Consider the following 18868-nt stretch of genomic DNA (forward strand, 5'->3'; position numbering starts at 1 on the left):
TATTCTGGTACAATAATACATTGTCTTTGTCACAATTTATCCAGCTGGAAATATTACTTTTGATTAGTGGTTTTTCATATATTTAATCAGACACATTCATTTTTATTATCATATGGGGGTTTAGAAATGTTTGTGCAAGTGACCATGCTCTGGTAGACAACTTATTCTCACCAATACTCTACTGCAGTCTTGATTTAGCTAAAGGTGATGTAAAAATATGAAGTATCAGCATAGTAGGAAATAGACATGCACTATATATGTCAGCTGGCAAACAGGAAAAGTTTGAGAATATTATTTGGTGTGGCTTTTGTACAGTGCATGTGCATATGCATATATCCAGAAACATAATCAAATAGTGTATTTCCATCATTCAATAAGTGTACTCTGGGCAGTATTTAGCTGAAGTTCAAACATGGCAAATAGACTGCAGATTACTTGATAAATCCTGTTGTGTGCAAGCAACTTGAAGAAAATCAATATAATCTGCATTATAACAATTGTCTAAGTAGCTACAATTACTTATAGTATTAAACCTCAGGAAACTTATTAGTGGACTCCCTAGATAGAACTGCCTAGTGTTTTTCATTTCAGTTTCTGATGTCTTCTTTGTGAAATACCGTACAGCTAATATTAATTCACTACATAGAAATGTGCTGCACAGCATGGTACAATATAATGAGTGTCTTTATACTGTGCCAACTCCTGACATCCTTACTTAGGCAAACTTCCATTGACTGCAGTGGGAATTGGCCTATTTAAGGAATGAGTGAAAAATAAGTAAAGACCTCTTGATTTTACTTGAAAAATATTGAAAAAGAAAATGTTTTAATCTTAGAGACTTTTATAGAGGCTGCCTTTTATATCACAAGAGACTTTTCACCCAAAGTGTTATTAAATGTGAATGAAGATGCTTGACTGAACTCAATAACTTCTGAGCTTTGCAATGTACAGAGTAATTTTGTTCATGGTGGACTAATCCATTAAGGTTATTTTGTCTGGTTGAGCTAGCTATTCTGTGTAAGTGATCCCAACCTGTAGCTCTCCTTCAATATGGAACAAATCCTGCCCTAAGTATTTTTACCCCCAAACTAACCGCTGTTACATTAATTGCTTGGAAACTGTCTTACAAACGGTGGAAAAGCTTTCTCTCTCTCTTTTTTTTTTTTTTTTTTTTTGAGGGGGGGCACTTTGCTGCTGAGGTTGTGCCAGGACTGGTGTTCCTGGATGCATCCTTATGCTAACAACAAATGTATGCTAAAATTCGTCAGACTCTGAATCGCGGTAACATGGCTCAGAAGATGGATTCCACATAGTTGGTTTGGAGTTAACTGGTAGAGGGAGAGCTTGTTCATCACAATCTGGTTATTTTCATTCTGCCAGATTTAAATAAACTGTTAATGGGAAAAAGGGTAGACAATGGATCTGGAAAAGAGCAGGAGTGCAAATTGTTTCGGTCCATGATATTTGCTCCCTATAAATGGCTGTCTGGTATGATTACATCCAGCATAAATAGACAGAACAGGGACCATATATTTTCAGAACAGACAAAACTGCCTATAAAAGAACAAGGGATTGTTTTAAAATCTCATAGTAACAATAGCCTTGTGGTTTAGAGACTGGACTGGGGTTTATGAGCTCTGAGTTCAGGTTCTGGCTCTGCTACAGACTTTCAGAATATCCTTGTTCATGTCATCTAATTTCTCTGTGCCTCATTTTCTACCTCTAAAACTGGGATGATAATATTTCCCTACCTCAGAAGGATGTTGTGAGGATCAGTTAAATATATATAAAGTGCTCTGAAGATGAAAATGCTAGGTGTTAATTATTGTTACGAGGCCCAGTTCTGCTATCCTCTGAGGCATGGGTCTGCAGGATCAAGCCCGTTATGACAGCTACCAGGGAAAGAGAATTATAATAAATACAGAACTGTAGTTGTGCACTTTCCTGTTCCCCAATTTCAAATGTTCAATGATTTTTTCATTTAAAAAAACAAAAACCTAAATAAGATTGAGGCAGAAGAAGCTCCATCTTTGGAACCCCAGGCTGAAGAACCCCTCTCTCTTCCGGCCGCGGCTCCTGAACAGGAAGCTCTGCCTGCTGAGCCTAGTGAGCCAGCAGAGGAAGCTGTGGTGAGTGACCACTACCTCATATGCCCCAGCTTTCATCTGATTTTTTTTGTTCATCATTGCGTATATGTCCACCATATTGCAGCCATCCTCTCCATTTTTATCCTCTTTACTTTTAGGGCTGGTTTCCGTTCTAGCCTCCCATGTCACAACAGGCTTTCCAAAAGCTGTGTGTGCCTTTTTACCCTAAAATGTCCTTCCTCTTATGGCTGACGTTTCAGAGTGAAGTTCAACTGAACTACTGTGGATTCAGATATTGTAACTGTCAGACAAACATAACCAGGGAAATGAATTGATACCATTTATAAATGACACTATTCATGCTTTTCTCTTTTCAAGATGATCAAGTGGAGAGAGAAGTACTGGGCTGATGTACACCTTGAATGTTGTTTGCCTGAGCATTGAACTGCTTCCTAATAGAAACCAAAACACAGGTTTATACAAGTCTCCTAAGGTTGGAAGTCAGCCAGAGAACTGAGCTCCAAAGCCAATTGAGGGTATCCAATTGAAGGTCTCAAAGTCAACATTCAGAAAACTGGGACTCAAATGTTGTGGGAAAAGATGATAGCTCTCAAAGAAAACCTCAACAAGGTTGCCTGAGCTGCTTCCCTCTCCTCCCCAGCCAAGCTGTTAGATTTCAAGAGGTACTCTAAGCCAGTGGTTCTCAGTCTTTTCCATATTGGATCTCCCTTTTTCCATAATGGTGCCACCATTGATGCCCCCTTCCATCTAGCCAGGGCATCCTTTCTATTTAGCAATATGGAAAGGCCAGGAGGGTTTCACCCCAGTGCTGAGAATCCATGATCTAAAAAAAAATGACATTTCTGTTGATTGCCAGCCTAATCGTGTATCTGCTTCCACAGGCCCTATTATCTTTCTCCAGGTCAGTAACTAGTGGTCTGTCACTGTTAGAATCTGAACAGGTATTCACTGGGCCAAGTCCTGACTTCCTACAAGTCACATTAAAGGTTATTAAATCAGATTATATCACCATTGCTTTTTACTCACATTGTGTGGGAAGAGAGGAATTTGTCTGGAAGACATCTGAGGCATCACCCTCATTTTGAAGGCACCTTAATTACTCCTTTTTAGAGTTAGTAAAATACTCCAAAGAATTATTTGATATTCCTCATGGCTACTCCAAAAATTCAGTTCAGTGAGGCCCAAAACGGAGTCTGGAATTTTCCTGTGGACTGTTACAGACACATGACCAGAATTAGACAGGAAAAGAACTGCTTTATGGGCCTGTCCTTCTGCCATTGAAGTCAATGAGTGTTTCATTCATCTTTTATGACCCTCAGGAAGCAGTTTGATCCAGAGATAGGGGCATTGGTTGGGGAATCAGAGGGCCTGATGGGTGACATGGACAAGTTTCTGTGTCTCATTTTCTGGTGCTATCTACTTTGTGAAGTTAGGTATTTATTAGGATTAGGCCTTTCTTCATCCACCGTTTCACTAGGGGTAGATGAAGTGGACGTCTGCTTTTTCCTGTTTGACTATATGAAATCAAAACAGCACTTGTCTCCATTTAGACAAACGTATTATCTATAGAATTTATTTATGGCATATGTACTGCGGTGAACAGGCCTTATCATATGTGCCATGGCACTCTACTCAAAATCATACTACCAACCCGTATTTTGGCCACTGACTAGAGAATAGCTGGAGGTTTGTTTATATTGAAATAGTCATAATGCGGACGTTCACCCTTTTTTTAGAACTGCTGTTTCACGCAGTCTCTCTGCAGACTCAAGTAAATGTATTGTATCACTGCATTAGTTCACATGCAGAAAGCATTCTTCACAGCCAGAATGAGGGCGACTTAGTAGCAATTCAGAAGATAGATGATAGATATTAAATAGCAGTTAAATGATTTTGTTAAGGTTTTCTCTGCTTTGTTTTATTTTGTAAATGAAACTAAGTTCTTGCTCATTTGAAAAAAAGTCCTCTGGGAAATAAGAAACGAAACATTCTGATTTTAATAACACATGCGGTAGGTTTACTGTTGGAATCTGCTCCAGTGGGAGAAGCAAATGTTACTTTAGAAAAATAGCTTTTAATATGTGATATAAGAAGAGTTTTTGAAGATTAAGATTAAAGAAGAAATAGACAAAAGGTCAAAGGCCAACATTTGATAAGGCTACCATATATGAAAACATTCCTCAATAGGAGTCCTGCATTCAGTTTATCCATGTGAATTTTTAAAAAATGTGTGTTATAAAATATTTGTAAATTTTCTCCCACTATGTATCTCTTCTGGCTTTACATTATACTCCAATTACTGTGGCATCATCGATAGGTGTAATTTGCTTGTAGTATATTTCCTGTCAGACCATGCTATGCCAGAAAATGTACCTTGGACATGTATTGCCAACCTTGTGGGGCTAGGGTAAATTTTCCAGCATAATGTGGGTCTCATTTAATTTGAAGGAAGGGAAGGGATAGTCCAGTTATCAGGACACGAACCCAAGTCTACCAAGTCAGAGCTTAAAGTCCCTGCTCCTGCACAATCTTCCTGTGTGCCCTTGGTAAGTCGCTTAGGGTATTGACACTGCTCACATCAGCGAGCCACCTAGGTCAGAAGATTCGGGCTAGTAGTGCTTGCACTAGTGCTGTAAAAGTAGCTGTGTAGACATCATTTAGAAGTAGTTGTGTCAGGCACTGAAGCTCCAGCCCAAGCCACGACTTTAAAGTGCTGTCTACACAGCTGTTTTTAGAATGATAGTGCAAGCCCCACTAGCCTGTCTCTCTCAGTCCGGGCTGGGAGCCTCGCTGCTGTAGTGTAGACGTACCTTCTGGAACAGATTCTCAGTGGTATTTATTTAAGTGTCTAAAGATGCATATAGGCAGCTAGTGGGATTTACAGAAGCACCTGAAGTCAATTATGTCAATGGCCAATAGGCATCTAGACACTTCTGTAAATCCCACTAGGTTCATATTTGTAGCGTCAGGTACCTCAGTACCTTTAAAAATCTGGCCCTTAAGTCTCTCTGTACCTCAGTTCCCATCTGTAAAATGGGGATAGAGGTACCTTAGATGTGATTTATGGATAAGTCCCTCTATAATTGAATGCATATCTTGGGAAATTTGCTATCTGAATATTCTCATGTAAGTCAAAGGGGCTTCTTGTGCAGCATGAACTCTTAGTGAGTAGTAGCTGTCAGAATCTGGCCTTGTTGTTGTTTACTTGTGATTCTTTAATCCTCAGTCTCCTGTTTTAAAATGTTTCAGTCACCAAGTGAGTGAACAGAATCAGTATGACATGGCTTAAGTAATAAATTGCGCACACACACAAAGAATAGCAAGTAGACAAAGGGAACTGTTCAAAAACCATCCTTTGCCTGAAAATTGATTGCCCAAATTGTTTAGTAAATACTTAGAAACAACAAATGAATTTGCAGAAATCCAGGTTGGTACTTTAATGATTTGCAAATGGGGTGGGGAGGAAGGGACTAAATTTGTTTTTTCAACCAGCTGTAAGTAGCTGATTTAAGTAATATGTTAGCTTATAGTAAGCTTCAGGTCCCTACCAATAGGTCTCATTCAGTAATATAAGAGTATATTTTCCAAAGGCCAAATCCTGAAGTACTTGTTATTCAGGCATAACTCCTACTAACACAAATGGCCCTTAGATGTGAATAGTTCTTGAAAAATCAGTCTGGTATTTTCTGCTGTGTCAGACACATGGGTATATTCTTTCCTCCTCCATTTTTCTTCAACAAAATACTTAATGTGGGGAGTGAAAGGAGAAAAAAACAAGCCATTCTTCCATTTGTGTTCCCCTGTGTCCTCATTCCAGTGTCTCATTATGTCAGTGCAGTACAGGAACTTGCTTCATGCTCCTTCCTTTCTCCTTCAGGGCTCAAGTGCCATAGACCAACTGCAGCTTTTTATTAGTTGTTGGCAACAATTGATCTGTTGTGTTTTTTTTTCTCATTTTTGTGGGGAAGAAAGTGATTGGCATTCCAAGGTGCAACATGTACACTTATGCTATCTTCTAACAGTGTTCTGTAGAACCAGGGAAAGTAGAGGCGTCATCAGCTTATGTTGATATAGGAAGGGCAGTCTCATCACTAATGCAGCTCTTTGGAGACCGTTCTGCCACCTATTTCTATGCACTAGTCAAAGATAGCAGTAGAATACCATGTAAAAAGCACATAATACGCTAGCCATTGTGCTGTTTCTTTTTCTGATTTAAAAAATGCTCCTTCCACTGTGTCCATTTTTCATTCAAACTCCAGTACATCTTCGGCCAAACACTGACCACAACTCTGAGTATGGCTGTATGTTTTGGGCAGATGTCCTGCTGCACGTGTGGGGAAGATGTGCATTAATTGAAATGTCAGAATATGCCACCAAATATAGTAGTAATTCATATTCAAGACGTAGGGGAAAATAAGAGATTGGATTTGAAATGAAGGCAACAATGTGGTGTCTTAATGTGAAAGTTAATTAACCGTGTTATGTTCATTTCCTAGCCATTTGTATGTTGTATGGAACACACTGATGTTTATGGGGGCTATTCAGAGATCCCTGTTTTATTAGTTACACTTAGTAGTTCTGAGAGAACTCTCCTGTGCCTTGGGTCTAATGCGGCCACCAGGGGGCTTTCCTGTGTCCACACCACCTTCCTGGGCGGTGATGGGGGAGAGGGGTGTGGGTGGCAAAGCATTGGGCTCTTCCCCTTCCTCCCTGTTGTCCCTGGATGCGTCACTCTGCACGTCTCTGGAGACAGGTGGGGCACAATGCTGAAGGAGCAAGGTGAGTTCTCTACCTGTGAGGGGGATGGGGGACTTAGTGGGGCTCAGACTTCCGCCCTGGGGTGGTTGGGCGGCAGGGACTTAAGGAGCCTGTCTGCAGATTAGGGCTCCAGCCATGGGGCTTCAGACTCCAATTCCCGACTCTGGCTGTGTGGCACCGACCCCCAATCCCACTGGTGGCCGCTGGCCCCAAGCGCTGACCCCCGTCCATGCACTCTGATCCCCAGCCCTAGTCACTGACCCCAGGCGCTAACCTTGAGCTACAGCAGCTGCTGGCCCTGGGTGCAGATCCCAGGCACTGGCTTTGGGCTCTGGCAGGTGCTGGCACTGGATGCTGACCCCTAGACCTGGCTGTGTGGCAGCAGGCGCAGACCCCAAACCCCAGTGTCAGCAGACCCCCAGCCCTGGTCGCTGACCCCAGGCACTGCTCTTGGATGTTGACCCTGGGTTCTGGCAGGTGCTGGCCATGGGTGCTGATCCCCCAGCCCCAGGTGCAGATCCCCAGCTCCGGTCATGTGGCAGCAGTCACCAACCCCAGGCTCCAGCAGGTTCTGGCTCAGGACACTGACTCCTAGCCCTGGCTGTGCAGCAATGGGCATGGAACACAAGCACTGATCAGCAGTTGCACAGCAGAAGGTGTCAGCTCCAGGTGCTGACCCCCAGCTGCGTGGCAGTGGGTGCTGATCCCCAGCCCTGGCCACACAACTGTGGGCGCTGACTATGGACTCCAGTGGGTGCTAGCTCAGGGTGCCGACCCCCAGCCCCAGACGCCGACCCATGCCTCCAACCCACACGGTGGCGGGGCCCCACATCCATTGCCCCGGCCTCTGCTGCCTCAGCCTCTCCCCCCCGCCATCCTCCATCCAGGTCTTAGTTTGCCAGAACTTACTGTGAAAAGTGATATTAACATACAAGTATTTTTCACAGCATTACTTTTATTATTGAGTCCGTAAAAATAACCTACATAAATAAATGACAATGATCTGGATGTGTACATACGTGCATATTTATTTGTTTTTCCTCAAGTTAATAAGTATTTTAGGAAAAAGTGTCAGTGAGGCCAGCAGCCAGAGTTGGTGCCCGCACTCTGAGGCCACCAAAATTTTTATTGTGAGAACCACTGGTAATGCCTGCTTGCAGGGTGCCCCCTCCCTTAAATTAATCAAAGTCTAAACTAAATTCTATATTTTTTCATAGTTCTATTCAACTATGCATGAGACTCTCACCTGCTAAGTTCCTGGCAAGCACAAAATGAGTACAGCATACCCTGGGCTTCATTTTAAAAAGCAGCCTTCCATCTGAGGTTACAAAATTGTGGCTGCATCTAGTTGTGGACGCAATTTATGGCATGTAGATGCCTCACTAGCTGACTTGGGAGTGCAATGAGGTAGTTAGGTATGGAAGTGCTATGGACTGAACCTGCAATTAACTGTGGCTAAAATTTTGTGCTTGCACCTAATTGCAGGTGCCAAATTGGAGCATGAGGCTCTTTTAAAACTGAGGGTTCTGGGACATATATGTTAGAGATTGTGACAGAGAAATAGCATGCTGACATGTAAAGATGAGGACAGAACTGGTGCAAAACACAAGATGGATTATTCAAGAGGACAGACCAAGAGAATCTAAAACCGTGGATACATATCCAACTGAGAATCTTGGCTTCAGAAAGATCTCTCTCATATGTAAGGTCCAAGATGCAATAGAAGTGTGAACCAAGCAAATCCCAAGGACTGGACCTTATCTATGGACATATGATAAAGCACTTTGGGAAGAGGGCTAAAGCCAGGTTATTGGACGACATAAACAACTGAAGGTACCTAAACCGTGGAAGTTTCCCAGTAAGCATACAAAAAGCCAGGGTACTAGGCAGCAAAAGTGCCAGTTTGAGAGAGACCATTTTTATATAACACACTTTTTTTATATTGATAAGTCGACTCAGCAGAAAATTGCATTTGGTGGGGGTGTGTGTGTGTGTTTACGTCTTAAAAGAAATTATCATTTTTATGATCAATCTTTGTTCATATATTCATGCATCTAAAGTCTCACTCAAGCTTGTGGTGTAAATAGGTAAAAAAAATTCAAGAAGTCAGCTTTGGTAGCTTCAAAGGAGAATAATAATAAAGTTATATAACACTAATTTTAACAGGATAAAGCTGTGAGAGGTTTCCATGGTAACGCTGCTGATAGCAATTGACTTGCCCTGGCATCTGGACATGTTTGGGGCTTATGATGTGACTGCAGGCAATACCAGAAGATTAGATTAAAAACATGATTGATATGAAGTTCAGAAATAACTCAGCATCCTTTTGTTAGGGGAAAAAATACAACCATTTCCAATGAAATTTGTGCAATTCTGGAGTGACAGTTACAGGCTTGTGAAGGTTGCTAATTGAGACTCTGTCTACGTTATTATGTGTAAACCAGTTTCAGCTATGGCTGTAGCCAAACACAACTGTAACATGCTTTGTGTTCATACACATTACTGTTGCAGACTGGGTTACCCCCCACATTCAGAAAGCATGCTAAAATTTTGCTAAGAGGGTAGATTTTATAGCCTGTCTTTAAATAATCCCTGTCCACAGCTGCATCTACCTTGGTGTTAAAACTGTGCTTGCTACAGTAGAACCAGAAAACAGCTAGGAAATGGTTGTCCAGAAAAGTTCTGGAAGAAATGTACTTGTCATCTGTTTTCCAGCAGGTCTTGCAGTTAGTACAGTTTTACTCCTCCTGTCTAGAGGGCCTTAGTGTTAAGTCCCATCTACACTGAAGAAAATACCAGGTATGGGGAGCCAGTTACATCATAGTAGTTCTTTAATTCAATTAAAACCTAACACATCTGAGTACCTTATGCAAAGATCTGAGGCCCCTATTCAGCAAAGCACTTCATCACATTCTTAACTTTTAACTTTAGGCATGTGTTTGAGGCCCATTGAATCAGGCCTTAAAGTAGGTTGTGGGTATGTCTACACTAGAAACAATACAGCACCATGGCTACAGATGCGCCGCTGTGGTGTGGACAATTACTACAGCAATGGAAGAGGCTCTTCTGAGAGGCTTAATTATGTTTTAGAGGGCATGACATTTTTCACAGCCCTAAGCAATGTAGTTAAGCCAACCCAACTGGAGAGTAGACCAGTCCTTGGTTAATTTGGAAAAACAATACATTCTGTGGCACAACATCTCTTTCTGCACAGTTCACTTAAATGAATCACTGTCCACATCAAAAAAAGTCTTTCATTTTTGAGAAATTCCAAGAGGAAAATACGTTAAATGTTGTTGGGGTACATGGCGGGGGCAGGACAGTTGTAGCCAGCTATAGGAAAAGCTCAATAGTACTCCCGGGAAGGTACTTATCAAAAACTTTTCAAAGCTAACATTACCATGAGAATAACCATAAAAAGTTAATAATGGAGCTCTCCAAATTCCTAGCGTGGTGGTGGTGGTGATTGATGATGAAAAGGGAGGAAAGGATTAATTTTCTTAGTTCTTAGACCATGCTGACTTGTTGGTCTGATGCTGTGTTAGAATAAGAATGGCTTGTTTTGCCAGACAATATCTGAATTAGCTTCCATATATTATGCCATTAAATTTCAGCTATTCATTTTGTTGCATCCGGTACATGCCCTGCTTCCATTACATTTTATTAATGCATACTTTTCTGTTGCTAAAAACTCTAATGTGCTGACCATATTTCTTTTTTCAGCAGGAGACTGTCACAACAGGTGAAAAGGAGACAGCTGGGATTGCTGAGGAGGAGAGTGAGGTAAATATGAACAGCCGTAGGAGGGTATATGTTCTTTAATATATCAAGAAAAGTGTCATAAAGTTGTGTGCTTTGGTTTTTTGTTTCCGTGTTATGAATATGTTGGCCAATAGAATATGTGCTAGCTAGAACATCTCTCAATTCAATGGAGACCTATTTTAGAACCTATCTGTTGCAGTAGTATACTATCATAAATATTTTCGGACAGGGAAGAATGTGGTTATGTGGTAGAAGGTGATATGATGTTGTTTCTGTCGACATTCAGAGTGAACAGAAAATATACTGCCATGGAGTCTGAAAGGCTTTAACACTTCCTGTGGATTTGTTTGTCTGGGCTCCTAATAGTGTCTTTAAAAAAAAAAAAAAAAAAGCTTTCATTCATCATTCCATTTTTCTAGCATGCTAAGCCCTAAACTGAAACAGAAGTTAGAATATAATTCTTACAACTTTATTTTCTAAAGCACAAATTGGGCATTTCATTAGATATGATTAAAATCAAATTAAAAACAACTAAAAAGTTCAATGAAATATTGAATTTCTCTTTAAGACCAGGTACCCTCTGATCGACTGTTTTAGGTTATGTTCTCATATGGGTGAGAGAACATATACTATTTATTCTGGATCCTTTTTTACTAAAGTGCAACCTTCACAATGCATTTTAAATTATGGTGAAAGTAACATGAGGATTTCAGCACTAGAGACTGGAAATTAAATTCAGAAATAGGAAAAAGGATTGAAAAATAAGGAAACCGGTAACTCCGGTAACTCCTCAATTTGGGTCCAATCCTGCATGGTGCTAACTACCTCTCTTTTTATAAGTTTTCAAGCTCTGGTATGTAAGCATTTGCTAAAATATCATAGACCGATTCACTACTCATTCTGGTTTTGGATGATTGTAACTCCAATGGGCCAAATTCTGCTCTTGGTTATACTGGTGTAAATTTGGAGGAAATCTACTACCGACAGTAAAGTTACTCCAAATTTACGCCAGGGTAATTGAGGATAGAATTTGGTTCATTGACTTCATGAAAGTTGCTACTGCTTTATCTTGGCGTGAATGGAGAACCAGGCCCTGCAGTGTAATGCTGATTTTTTTTTCCATTTAAACAGAAAATTATAGACCCGATTCACCAGTGCTTATTCCAATTTTACACCAGCGTAGCTGCATTGAAATCAGTGGAGTTACACAGGCATGACACTGGAGTAATGTAGTGGTCAATCAAGCCTTACTTTTCTAAATCTGAGGGTTGAAATAGTATCAAATACACCACCATCTTTCTTCTAGAGCAATTGGCTTGTCACTCTTGATATGTCTGTTTCAGCAGCTTGTATTCAAGAAATCCTTTACTGTCCATAAAGTGCAAACTGACTAATGTCTTCAAAATGTAACTGTTCATCGAGCTCTCTAGTATAGTGTATATGTAAACTCAACCTCTCTTGCATGGCATATTCACCCATCACACACATGCATCAGTTTTTAAAAATCTCATATTTACAATGGCAATATTTGTTCAATGTATAACAGCTGCCAAACTCTATCCATCGAGTCTTGTATCCTGCCTTCAGCAGAAGGTGGTATGTGATGCTTGAGAGAGACCCACACACTCACCATTATTTGTTTAGCCAATTGTGCAGTTCCGTATATGGGAAATCCATCCAGACCTCCGCAGGCAATGGATTTATTCCCTAAAGCATGAGCTTCGGTTCCCCATAGCATTATATTAGCTTGCTTAGCTACAATTATAATTAATGATCATAAAAATTATCCAGTCCCTTTTTAAATCCAGCCATTGGGACCAATCTTAAGTTAGTGAAAACTGGCATGCACTATTCAGGTCAAACATTGTGGACTAGATCCTATTAACTCATAGACTTCCCCTAGCAGTAAATACCTTGGGCCGTGTTTCTCCTCTTACTTACACCTCTTTTGTATACAGGAGGGTTTGTTTACAATATGAAATCAGGTAGCATATGTAAATATACAAGTACCTGTATGATTCACCACTGCTATCTAGGGTGAAGTCGTGGTCCCAGTGAAGTAAATGGGAATTTTACCATTGACGTAAATGGATTAGGATTTCATCCTAAATAGCTATGGGGCTAATCCAAGATTTTGAGATATGATAGAAAGAAATGGCTTCATTTTTGCCACTTACCCTTGTAATATCGGCAAAACCCCATATTTATGATTTTCTTTCTTTTCTTGTTATAGTCTGTCACAAGAATGAATTATCATACCATTTTGATGCATGCTGTACATATGGTGACTTATGACAAAGAGCTGTCCGAGTCTGACCATTTCAGTGTACTGTATTTTAGGACTGATATTTGTAAAATTAGAACATGCTTCCTTCATGGACCATGGACTGCACAAATCCAATAAATAGAAACGAAGTGTTGATTCTGATCACATCAGATAATAGGATCAATTTCTGTAGCATTTTGTTAGAAGCATAGTGTATAAAGCAATCTAATATGCACTGCTTCCCCCATCTCTCCTCCACGAGCTTCTTTCTGGGTTTTTACAACTACTGTTTATTTAAATCTCTTATTGAAGCAAGACTGCTGAAATCGGTAGTACAATGAAGTCCTGACCTGAAGACTTTACTCACAAATCCCGTGACATTTGCTGGTATAATTTTATCTGGCTACCCATTAAAGCAGTGTATACTTGATTCTGTGTCGAATGCAATTAAAAAGTCTCTCTAAATTCACACAATATATTTTAGCTTTTCTTTTCCTCTGTATTAAAAAAAAAAATTGTTTACCAGTCTCATTAAGAGTTCGTGATGGCAGGGACCAATGCAATGTCCAGCAACTCAGATAGGATGTGATCAACCTCATCTATGAAGCAGATATCTGATCTGAGGCAACAAGCGTTATCAGACTCTTAGCCACCAAAGCCAATTCTGTTAAATGTAACTTTTTAGATGCAGTGGTGGAGGGGAAAGTGATTCATTTTTACCCCCAATTTCACTATTGCATGATAATCAGAAATACCATAATGAAGCTGCTTGGATTTAGAGTAGGAATTTTCCGTTTGCCCAGCCCCCAAAGTAGATGACACTAGCTGGGGAGGGGATGTGGCCAGGGCAGCCATTCATTATGTTCCATGGACAGCCTCCACTGCTGGTTTCCTATAGAGCCGCAGCCCTGTTGCAAGTGGCCCTTCTCCAGCAGAACCTATTTGTAAAGTGCAGCGCAGACCCATTCTGCCCTCTCCTCAAGGCAAATCCTCCAGCAATGCGGCTTTAAGGCAAATGAACCCTCAAACTCTGCTCTAAAACTTTTTTTTTATTGTGGAGTGTGTTCTATATCTGTGCTCAGTAAGGAGCCATCCCAATATGCAGCAGGATGCCTTTAATCCATTTTTCTTTTAGTTAATGCCTTAGGAAACCCTCCCTGAAGAAGTAACTTTTGTTACTAAATATACTAAGGAAGCATCATAACAGGTTTTTCCCACCTTTTATCATAAGGTGCAGAATAGCATCTAATGGCATGATTCTCTTTGTATTTACTTTGTTAATACAGAGACACTCCATTGAAATCAGTGGCATTACCCTGGTATAAAACCAGTGTGGGATCACAATAAAGCCCACTGCATTGTCTAATGGATCTAAATAAGCGAACTGATGCCAGTTCACCTATCTACCTACCTAAAGACTGGAGCTCTTTAAAGTGGCCTGGGTGCAGTTGGTGAATAGCTGTTGTCCAGAATGATGGATGTGGCTGAACAGTTTCCATTTTCTGTTGGCTGTAGGTGGTAGCTATAACTGAAGATGCTGGTGCAGTAGAAAATGCTGTTGTAACTGAAGCCAGTGAAGCTACTGCTGCATCTGAAACGTCTGATGAAGGTGACAAACTTAAAACAGAAGAGAAGGAAGCAGAGGTGGCTCAGGTAAGATGCTTTCTGAAGCACTACACAAGAAAATATTGGACTGTTCATGTCTCCTGGCCTGAGTTACCACAACACCCCTTCTCAGGAGAGCGGTGACTTATCTGTCCATATTGGCCCCCATTCTGTTTTAAGTGACACTGGTATGAAGTAGCACCATAACTTCAGTGGAGCGATGCCAATTTATACCAGCTGGGAATCTGGCCCAGTATACCCAAAATAATTTCTGATGACTTTACAATTGATAGATACACTCTCAGATGTGTTCTGGGGTTTATAACAGGCTCAATTAATCCTAAAGATAAGCAGAAGCTATTTCATTCCATTAGCTATAAATCTGGAGAGCAGTGGCTTGTTAAACAGAGCTTTGATTCTCTTCAAATGTGTTTTTTTATCTAACTGCTCTTTTTCTCCCCCCCCCAATGATAAATAAGATCAAGTGCACTGGTGTTCAGAGATGCTGAGCACATGTAATTCCCCTTGAAGTCAATATGAGTGGTGAGTGCTCAACAGGGGAGATTTTCAGAGGCACAAAGGGTAGCAAAGGCCTAACTCCCACTGATTTCCATTTGGAGTTCGGTACCTTTGTGCCTCTGAAAATCCCCTCCCCTCCTCCCCCCGCCTCCCCCTCCGGCACTGCTGAAAGTCAGGCCTTGAATCTCATGTAACTCTAGAAGCAATAAATTGCAAGGATACTCTAGTGTGTGGTCAGGCTGGCTTTCAGCTTTCTAGCAGCTGGAGACCAAAGAAAAGACCCCAAGTGGTACTCTGGCACTCTAGAGATCAAGGACTTCCATGTCATGATTACCTTAGGCTCTTCATATCCATTTGTTTCAGTCACCCTCCTGTTGTCTCAAGCTCTTCAGGTTGTGGATTGCTTTTTGTTACGAGCTTATGCAATGCCTCTCACAATGAAGCTGGGGCCCCTAGGTGCTACCACAGTACAAATAATTAATAATAATCAGAACAGTCCCTGACCCATCAATAAAAATTCTCTCTCTATGAAGGGTTTGGGGGTATTTTTAACCCAGACTATATAAAATAAGCAATTGATAGACCTGGTCATCCTCCATTGTACCTGCTTCCTCATGGTGGGATGGGAGAAGAGGTACAGATTGAGATTTGGGAAATGGGGAACTCATTTACACAACCTCTCCCACACCCACACGTTAATGAACAATGCTACAGAATTGGGGGAGAGGTATTTCCCTTGAGAACCAGGCTGAATTGGATATGTTGGCCAGGTGAATAGCTAGCCAATGCGGCCTTTAGAGGGTTGCATGCCCCAGACAGCTGCCTAAAATACTGTCTGAATAGGGCTCTTATGATTGTAATGAGCTTCACATGGTCTCGTCTCTCATTTATGCTGGTGTAAATCAGGAGAAATTTTAATTGGCGTTTAAACTATTGCAAGTGAATATAGCGTGCCTGATTTCGATCTCTCACAAGGTTTAAACTAGTGTTACTCCACTGATGTAAGTGGAGTTACTTCTGATTTAGGGCAGTGTTATGGCCTGATCCAAAGCACTTTGAAGTTAGTGGAAGTACTCCCATTAATTTCACTGGAAGTTTGACAGGAGCCTAAATGAAAACAGAACAGGGTGTAGAATGTTTTACCTGCTATGATGACAGTTCTAATCCATGGGGAGTAAGATAGAGAATTGACATGGGGAGGAATGGAGACCGGCAGTCACAAGCTGGGAGGATATTATCCCCTAGATGCGCTAGCATAGCTCTTCTCAATGAGAAGATCAGCTGTGGATGAGAGGAAAATACATCCGTATTTTCTCTCATAAACAGAAAAGCAAATAAAGTAAGTTTTGTTCCATACTTTTTAGAAGTAAAAACAATGAGGAGTCCTTGTGGGATCTTAGACACTAACAAATTTATTTGGGCATAAGCTTTCGTGGGCTACAGCTCACTTCATCAGCTGTATGGAGTGAAAAATACGCTAGGCAGGTATACATACATAGCACATGAAAAGATGGGAGTTGCCTTACCAAGTAGGGGGTCAGTGCTAACGAGGCCAATTAATCACTCTCAAAACATTTTTGTTTTTTTTTTCCCCAGGAGAAAGTCAGCAGCATCCCTTCACTAGTAATAGAGCCAGCATCAAACAACGAAGGGGAGGGAGAGGAACACGAAGTCCTAGTGAATGAATCCAAAGCTGTTGTGGAAGACGTTGGCGCTCAGGGCATTGAAAGTGATGCCAGTGAAACTTCCCAGGTTGTAAGTGAGCAGAAAACCATTGAGGAAACCCAAACTACATCCTCTGAAGAACAGCCTGTGTCAGCAGATGATGCAGCCCATGGAATGCCACCTGGCTTTCTCTTTAAGGTTTACTTCAGTATTTAGTCACTCTTATTTTAAACATTCCTTTAAACCTAGCATCAAGTGTAAGTAAGTATATCCAAGGGCACAGGTTATTTAGGCTGATGGCTGTGTGGTTAAATAGCAAAAATGTCAAGCTATTTTTCCTTGAATTGTTTTTTCTACATAAAGGGGGAAATAAAACTTGTACTGTTCTTTATGTGGAAACATGATCCATGTAGAAGTATGGCGTTCAGTCAAATGTGCAAGTACACTAATCTAATCAGAGCAGTGAAAATATTTTAATATGTTGGGAGAATTTCTATGGCCTGCATTATGCAGCAGATTAGACTAGATCAAACTGTTCCTTTCTGGCCTGAAAATCTACCAGTACAAGCATGGTCCCATTGAAATCCAATGAAACTTTTGCAATTGACTTCAATGCAACCAAGATTCCACGTATTATTAGAGTATCGTTTAAAGCGATCATGTTGAAAAGCATTGTAGTTCAGTGAACAGGTCTGAGAAATTCTGCCCTAAGTGTGTGTTGGCTCCTAAGAACCTTTGTGTTTCTTGGTTCCCAGGTACCTGATATTTCTTATTTCAGAATGATTGACTAGTAGGTAAGCTGAACGAAGATGAATGAAGTTCATGTGCTCTGTATTATAATTTGGATAGTTCAGTCTAACTAGTCCCATAACAAGCCATGGTTATGCCCAGTTATTTTGGATTGTTTTTTTTCTGTTCTCATACACAAATATTCTTTGCAAACTTTAAAAGTAACAGGTCAGAGTGAGACATGTCATGTGACTATGACTTAAGACACACTGATAGTGTTCCTCTATTTTTTCACCAAACTCTTGTGAGTTAAGGGAGAATGCACAGCTACCATTCCTGCCTTTGCTGCAGTGATGCCATGGGATTAGTTGCCATCAAGGAAACTAGAATAGGGTATCTATTTATGGAGATGGAATTATTTAGTTAAGTGGACCGTTTAGCTCTGCAAACAGATTATCTTATCAATAATTACTAGATGAAGTGAGAAATATCATAGCCCTAATTTACCAGCAAACAAGAGTGCTTCCCAGTCCACGCAGCAGGATTCCCATTACCCACACCTTTAACTTACCACTGGAATTATACCATTTTCCTCACTATTATTTACAGGGAGGATTGCTTCAGGAAGATAATTGCTTCAGGAATAAGATCAAAACCCCAGAACCACAGATATCATTAGGGCATTAGCATCACTCTAACTCCACACTCAGTTTGCCTAAGATAGGTTAGCCAAATGCTTTCACCCTTCCTCGGGAAAGCCTCCAATTATGCCAGTCTTTGAATAAGGACAACAGGATTTGTCCAAGCAGCAGTACTTATGGGATGTTGCAGCATCACCGATCCTCCAGATCCCTGTGAGTTGAGGGTACCCACCTGTCATTGAAGGAATGAGTGTATAATTAAATTCATATTTAATATGTGAATTTCTTCATGGAAGAGAATAGAAAAACATGGAATTAACAAACATATCAAACAAAAAAATGGAGTGTATGTGTAATGATATCAGTTGAAAGAGGCAATGCCATGGCAGTGTGTTTGAGAGTTTGAAAGCACAGTACAGCTGCACATAGTTAAATGTGAGTTGTGAAAGAGAGAATTTGTTTCTACTTAATTTTTCTTACTACTTTCCCTAGATGACGTCCTCATGTTTTGTTTCTTTTCTTCAGGTTGAAGCTCTACATGATTTTGAGGCAGCTAATACTGATGAGCTTAACTTAAAACGAGGAGATACTGTACTAGTAATCCCTTCTGATGCCACAGATGACCAGGTAAACAACCGAGGAACCATTTCTTTTGCTATTTTTCTTTTCCTGGAGATATTTCTAACCGTCTAGAGTTAATAAGAAATGCAGTCGTTTAAAATGGCACTGTTAGAACATATTAAGACTAAAATGGTCTTCATACTTCATTTTCATCTAAGAGTAAAAGGCAATGTTGATTATAACCTGGAAATGCA

At 40.7% G+C, this 18868-nt stretch overlaps 1 protein-coding gene across 3 annotated transcripts in view; it reads left to right on the forward strand.

Annotated features, from left to right (window-relative positions):
* The window catches only part of AMPH (amphiphysin), a 167585-nt gene that overhangs the window by 143488 nt on the left and 5229 nt on the right, over window positions 1-18868 (forward strand). Inside the window, exons 17-21 of one of the 3 annotated variants that reach the window (XM_074945325.1) lie at window positions 2007-2129; window positions 10590-10649; window positions 14410-14547; window positions 16615-16881; window positions 18579-18680. In XM_074945325.1, the coding sequence (XP_074801426.1) occupies window positions 2007-2129; window positions 10590-10649; window positions 14410-14547; window positions 16615-16881; window positions 18579-18680 (690 nt within the window). The remainder of the gene's footprint in view (window positions 1-2006; window positions 2130-10589; window positions 10650-14409; window positions 14548-16614; window positions 16882-18578; window positions 18681-18868) is intronic. The other 2 variants (XM_074945326.1, XM_074945327.1) reach the window with 2 other exon arrangements.

Source organism: Natator depressus, chromosome 2 (assembly GCF_965152275.1).
Source record: "Natator depressus isolate rNatDep1 chromosome 2, rNatDep2.hap1, whole genome shotgun sequence".
In the NCBI taxonomy this organism is placed as follows: domain Eukaryota; kingdom Metazoa; phylum Chordata; order Testudines; family Cheloniidae; genus Natator; species Natator depressus.